At 41.0% G+C, this 6756-nt stretch overlaps 2 protein-coding genes across 3 annotated transcripts in view; one reads left to right on the top strand and one right to left on the bottom strand.

The window, feature by feature from the left end:
• The window catches only part of LOC113203965 (1-acyl-sn-glycerol-3-phosphate acyltransferase epsilon-like), a 44125-nt gene that overhangs the window by 6277 nt on the left and 31092 nt on the right, over positions 1 to 6756 (bottom strand). The window lies entirely within an intron of this gene.
• Positions 1981 to 6203, top strand: LOC113203967 (UBA-like domain-containing protein 2). The gene is made up of 4 exons (XM_026418942.2): positions 1981 to 2201; positions 2780 to 2854; positions 2938 to 3043; positions 3125 to 6203. The coding sequence occupies exons 1-4, from the start codon at positions 2094 to 2096 to the stop codon at positions 3247 to 3249; spliced, it is 414 nt and encodes a 137-aa protein (XP_026274727.1). The 5' UTR covers positions 1981 to 2093; the 3' UTR covers positions 3250 to 6203.

Raw genomic sequence — 6756 nt, 5'->3', positions numbered from 1 at the left:
CCGACCTGCGGAGCGGGCCACTTACGCCCGAGTCCCCGGGGGACCGCGGACAGGGCCGGAAGAAGGGGGTTTACGGGGCGGCCGACGTGATCCCCGTGGCGTCCGCTGGGTGCCGTCCGTGAGGAGGCGCAACACAGCGGCGAGATGGTATAGGAGGGACGATCCTGGCCGTGGAGATGACCGTCCTGCTCCTGGTGAACCGGTGGGCGGTCGGGCTGGCGGCGCCGGTCCAGGCGGGGGCCGTGGTCGACGCGGGCAGCGAGGTGATGACGATGGGTGTGGGCCTTCACAATTGGAGCAACGGGGAACCGCCTTGGCGGTGCAGGCGCTGGCTCTGTGGGCTGCTCCGCAGATGCGGCACGTGTCGTGTCGTGCGTCGCAATCCGCTGCCAAGTGAGAAGCGAACTTCTGACACTTGTAGCACTGGCGCAGGGCGTCGGCGGTCCTCTTCGGACCTCGACGACGCCGCCGCCTCCTGGCCCGCTCTGACGGAGCCACGTGAGGCAACAGCCGGTGAGGAGCACTGGCGACATCGGTCTGCGGGGGCTGCCGCGGAGGCGCCTCCGCGCAGGGGGCAACGTCGACAGGCTCTACGTCGCGTTCAACATAGGCGCCCACAGTCACTTTCTGTCCGTTAGTCAGGAAGACGCGTACTGGTAAGGCCCCCAGCGCGTCAAATCGAAGGCCCCTCTCAGCCAGTCGTAAGACTGCTGATTCCTCTCCCGCGATGGTAACGTACCCGGGCCGAGCAAGTTCCGCACGGTCGTCCACCATGAACCCGCCGACCCTGTCGGACTCGAGCTCCAGGGCGAACTTCAGGGCGTGCAGAGACACGTCGGCTGCTACGTAAAAGACGAACAACTCGTCGTCGTCGTCCGGTGGGGGTTGACGTCCAGGTGGGTCGACGCGCACCGCTGAGAGGGGAGGGACGGGAAGGCCTTGAATCAGGCCTACCTCCTGCCGGATCGATTCCAGCTCGGTGTTGAGAAGATCGATGACTTGGGACAGATGAGGGCCCTCGCGGCACTGTGCCACGAAGATCCCCGGAGACACGAGGTGGATCCGGACCAGGTCCGGGCCATAGGTGTCCGTCCTCACTCTGCGGAGGCGGAGCAACACCATCTCGGATTGCTGAGCGGAAAGCTGGTATGCGCTCGCGTCAATCAGCACGATCACCGAACTGTCGGCATCGAACGGGTCGGTCGCATTCGACTCAACGCGCGCGCGCTTTGGTGGCTGGCTGGCCGCCGCCGGAACGTCCGCACTGTGCGGCATCTCGGCAGCGAGTCTTGCTTCTGCTTTCTGCTTCTGCCATGTATACTACAACCCTTTGCTATTGCAATTGCAGATTCTAGCCATGCGTGCAGCAACGAGGCTACTAGGCTACTCTACAGTTGGACCTAGTTACTAGTTAAAAATTAGTAGAAAAGTAAAACAGTGATGTTTTTAATTTACGTACCGATACCTTTTAATGTTATGTATATGAAAATAAATAATAAAATACAAAGATTTCACACCACAATGGAGCAATATCAAAGACAAAAGTAATTCAACACGATGAGGCTAGACAATCATGTTTCTCATATCAGTTTTAAAGATGTCCGGATAGCCTCACCACGCGAGCGCAAGGGTAAGAGCTAGCAAATTTTTCTTTCTTGAACATAACTCCGTGTAAGAATTGAATGATTGCTGAAAAATATTGTTTTCCTGAATTTAGAGTTATTTTGTTTACAGAAGGAGTGAGACGAGCGACGAACGAACCGATTTAGCAGTGAGTTGTGTCAGGCAGAGATTCGGTCAAACCTATTCTCATCTTCACTTATGCTTTTGAAAGCATTCTGCAGCTTAAGTTGTTTCCACCGTCCTTCCATCGATACCTTCTTTTAGTAACTTTAAACCCTGTAACAGTAACAGACGTCGAGAACATCAAGAAATATCGTAGGTCTTGGGTGGTACAATGGAAAGGTCTTCTAGCCATTACTGCTGCGTGACGTCATTCATCCTCTTGGGATGAGTAGCTTCGAAAACAAATCAACACTACTGCTACTGCTGTGTGTGTGCTCATTGTGTATTTTCAGTTTAAATCACCAAATATGGACTCTTTAAGGGAACAAGTCATGATTAATCAATTCGTCCTTGCTGCGGGCTGTGCTAAGGAACAAGCAAAACAGTTGCTGCAGGCCGCACATTGGCAATTTGAGGTATGCTGTATGCTCTATTTGTAAACAAATGTTGAAGAAAATGGCTGACCTCCCTACTCCTGGTTGGCTGACTACTGCCGATTGAGCAGACCGCACTGAAGGTCAACAATAACAAATTGATATTTCTTGGGAAAGCGTTTCAGTCACGCTCTTAAAGTATTGTATTCAATTTGGGTGAGAAGCATCCCATTTGAAGCCTTACATGTATGTCATAGCCTACTGCACAACACAACTTTCATTCCATCATTTTATGAGCATGGTCAATTGTTGAAATTACGAACATCTACGTATTTCATGTTTTGATTTTTCCACTGAACTTACTGCTATATGCATTTCTTTGACAAACAATTAATTGGAAAAGCTTCAAAACAACCATCTTAACTAAGAACTGTGTTATTTCAAGTTCTAATAAGATTGACTACTTTGCATTTTGTAAAAAAAAGTGGCCCATAACTACCAATGAACCAATGTTTGGACAATTCATTGAGAAGTGTACTTTTGATGCTGCCTCTGAACTATTTTACATGAAAATTGAAAAACTGACAATCAATCAAAGTGCTCTTTTTTTGTTTTTCTAGACGGCATTGAGTATATTTTTTGAAGAAGCAACTGTGCCTCCCTGTTCTGCAAATCCTGCAGCTCATTTCGGACAGGTTAGCATGAGATCATGTTTCAAAAAGAAATTTACATTGTTATTTAAATGAATGAATCTACCTAATTTTCTGATCAATTTCAGATATGTACACCCTGCAATACTCCTGCTACCCCACCAAACTTTCCAGATACACTCTTAGCATTTTCTAGAATGAATGCTGGGGAAAAGCTTGGCTCCTCACCCTCAGGTATAAAAGCTACATAGAGAGGCAACATTACTGTGAATAGTCTTTTGGTATCCTACCTTTGTATTCTTTTATTTCTTCTAGGTGTGAATTTCTCAACATCCCCCAAGCAACAGCCCCCTCAGATGCAGGCTCAGCCTAATCAACCACAGGTCTTCAGAAGTCAGCAGGCCACTCACACAGGAGTTGGCATTGATCTTCAAAGATAAGTCTCTGATTCCCTGTGGCAGTGCACTGTGTTGGCTTGTCAGAAGCTTAACTCATAGTTTATTTTTAATTTAAATCAATTTGTATTACACTTCAAAATTTAAACTACATAAAATCTGTATCTATCTTAACATTATTTAAGTAGTTTCCTCTCAATATTCATCTTTTTCTTAGATGTGTTCTGTCAAACCAATTGCAAAGTAATTATAGTCTATTGACAAGTTGTCCTCCTCCAAGACAGAGTGCAGTGCCCTCAGGGGATTTGGGTGTGTAGAAAGTAGCAAATAGATTATGAAGGATGATCACATGGTAGGAGGGGATGTGTATTGTGTCATTAAGCTTCTCATGTTTTGGGTCTAAATCTTTGACCTTATTGCATGTTGTCAACATGTGTTGTCCTTCATACTGTTATAAACTAAGTAAAATCATAAAACTGTACAAATATACTTTTACTTAGTTGTGTTGACCCCCTTGTTGTATAAATATAGTTAGGGTGATTCTTCCAAATGGAATTAGGTGAAATAAGGAGTAAGTCATTCTTATTCTGTCTGCTTGTGGTAAAAGTAGAGCTACTTAAGGTTTTTCTTAGAAAGGAAAGACTTCAATGTAAGGTCCTCATGGCTCCAACAAAAATGTGCTACTCCAAAAACATTATTTTTAAAAAAGAAAGGAAAAAAAGACAAAAATGTAAAACTAATTGTGAAAGATACAGATCATATATCCTTCCATGTGAGAGCTTAGGTTTTCTTCTTTGTCAAAAACAATCATGATTTTTAGCATATTGTAACCCAATTTTTTTTCTGTTGTGGTTGTTATTCCAATATGTGGGTGAATATTACAAAATCAAAGATTTGTAGCTTTAACACTCCTTAGTGAATATGTCTAAACCTGCTCTCTTTCTCTATCTCTGATGAAAATCTGAACCGCACGAGACATTTCATCTATCTTTTTATAATGGGGGAAAATATCTGACTAATAGTTTTACCTTATTTATTATAAATTTTTTTCTCACCTTTCTGTTTTTCTGTGTCCACAATATTCTTTTACAAAACAATATTCAAGAAAGGATATTGTTATTAGACTACTCTTAAATGATTCATATTCTATTTTTCCTTTTGATTCAATGAAAATTCCTGTGCTTGCACAGGTGGTTTAATCAAATTGGCCTTAGCTAAGACCACAAAGTTTTCAAGTGTTCCAATCTTATGTTTCTTTTTTAAGGAATCAAGAGAGAGAAAGGGAGAGAGAAAGTATGAGTGGATTTGTGTGACCTGTATTAACATGTAAGCTACATATGACAAAATGTATGCTGTTTTACAGTGCAATCCATTTGTATCTTGTTTTGTGATAAACATTTATTTGATGCATTGAATTGGAGAACAGATCTATTTGGTTATATTTTATTGACCTACTCAGCTGTTGTTACTAGTTATGTATTATTACTTTATCAATTTAAGACAGTGAAGTAATTCTGTTATTGAAAGGTGAGGAAAATATACCAAATCTTCAAATAGTTTCTGTATTTGCCCTTATCTGCAAACATTTCATAGAATCCTATAAAAAACATTTTGTGATGACAATTGTGGCAGGGAAGTTCTAGAGGTACCCCCTTTATCACTTTAATACTTATTTAATTTTTATTAAAAAATACTCAGCTAAATTTCAACAGATTATAAGTGCTGTTGAGCGATATTATACTATGTATTCAGATGAAATTTAAGAAATTTTTGTAACTTCCGCTCATGTGTAAGCCAGAAGTGCCTATTTGATCTCATGTAGTTTGTACCCCTAATGATCAGCAAAGGTGAGTGCATTATACTGAGAGACTATAGTTCCTTGATGATCTACACATAACTGCTGTAACTGATGCAAGCAATATGCATCACATTTCGATCAATTCGTTTTTTGATCTAACTTCCTTACCTCCTCCTCATGTCTAGAGTATCCACTGTAAGGGGCAGCATATAAAAGTAAGCCTGGTTTTCAAATAGCAGTTATGTGTTGGTCAAGGCACCAGGCTCTCTGTATCCCCAAAAGCACCAAAACATTGAATATGCTTCGATGGGTGCAGAAATGCAAACTAAAACTGATGCGTATAATGCAAAACATTTAATGCCCAGTGTCACCAATGTGTGACTTTATACCTGCGTTTCTGTGCGCATTTTATGCATTGGCGCTTCTGGCGACAATGCACCAACCATTGATGTTCTTTGTTGGGTACTACTGAAGAGCATGGCAGCATCTGTGATCAAACAGGCTCTTGTGGCTCACACATAAACAAAAGTTAGAAAAGTTTTTTCTGAAAATTTCATTGGTATATCATTGTGATGCTTAATCATTTATAATATTTCTGGATATTTCTGGTTGCCTCTAGGTGGGGCACCTCTAGTCCATACCCATTGTGGCAGTAGAGGGCTTTTCTATACTCAACACTAAAAGTGTGTTGTTTCATATGGCTCCTTTTTACTCACATTTATGTCAGTCAGTCAGTTATTTCTTAGGAGTTTGTAATCCATTCTCATAATGGGTATTTTACATTGGCTTGCCTACAGTTAACAGTTCATCTTTATACCCAAGATTTTGGCTTGATCTAAACATTAGCTATTTTGATTGCTAAACTTTGAATTTGACAATTTTCTATTCGTCCTTTTAAGTTTTACAGGCTGTGAATTTTGTATTTTTATTTTCAACTGTTTTTGCTGTCTTTTCATTAAGATCAAAGTTGAGATGAAACCATACCAGCCACACTACTGTAACTCTAATTTATAATCCAGGATATTTTCATTGCGAGGTGTCCTGTCACCAAGTCTTCCTTAGCGAATTTTAGGGAGGAAGTTTATAATACTTGCCTTAAACTTCTGTCTCGTTATGGATTTAAACTGTATGCCAGCCATATCCGCCATGTCACTGATAAATTTCATATTAACCAAGAAATAAACTTTTGATTGTGTCCAGATTTACATAAATGTTTCTATCAAAATGTAACACTTATTTGACAATAATCTTAAGTTTGCATGAAAAGTTTCAATCATTTCAGTCATATTAGTACTCAACAAAGTACTAAAAGAGAGAAAAGGAGATCATCTATTTATTTATTTGTTATACCAGCCTGTCAGTTTTGGTGATCAAAGAGTGTAGTCCCTTTTTTTATGGTACACTTGACAGCAAACTCAATGCATACTTCTCCATTGTGTGTATTCACACACCTATCATACAGACAGCATGCTGTAAATAGTTGATTAAAATAACTTGAAAGTGATCATAATCTTACTGTTTTTTTTTTTAATTGTTTATTTTGGAGGACATTATTTCAATTCAATGTATTTGGGTAGTTTAGGCTACCTACGTGCTTGCAGTGCATTATTGTAAAAAACATCAATCAATTTCGCATTGTATCTGCTGTATTATTTCATGATGTTATTGTACACACATTCTCTTGCTGCACAAGTCATCTGTTATCTAAGTAGGGCCACAATATAATTCTAACTCCTAATCTTTTTTTTTTTTGG

Source organism: Frankliniella occidentalis, unplaced genomic scaffold (genome assembly GCF_000697945.3).
Source record: "Frankliniella occidentalis isolate FOCC.00 unplaced genomic scaffold, Focc_3.1 Scaffold10, whole genome shotgun sequence".
Lineage (NCBI taxonomy): Eukaryota > Metazoa > Arthropoda > Insecta > Thysanoptera > Thripidae > Frankliniella > Frankliniella occidentalis.
The sequence above is the reverse complement of the archived record's forward strand: the minus strand, read 5'-3'. Positions and strand labels throughout refer to the sequence as shown.

Excerpts from the sequence above, each read along its gene's own strand:
- LOC113203967 (XM_026418942.2), top strand. The coding sequence starts at position 2,094 with ATGGACTCTTTAAGGGAACAAGTCATGATTAATCAATTCGTCCTTGCT. Across the intron at positions 2,202-2,779 it reads CCGCACATTGGCAATTTGAG|ACGGCATTGAGTATATTTTT; the intron begins GTATGCTGTATG and ends TTGTTTTTCTAG. Across the intron at positions 3,044-3,124 it reads GCTTGGCTCCTCACCCTCAG|GTGTGAATTTCTCAACATCC; the intron begins GTATAAAAGCTA and ends TATTTCTTCTAG.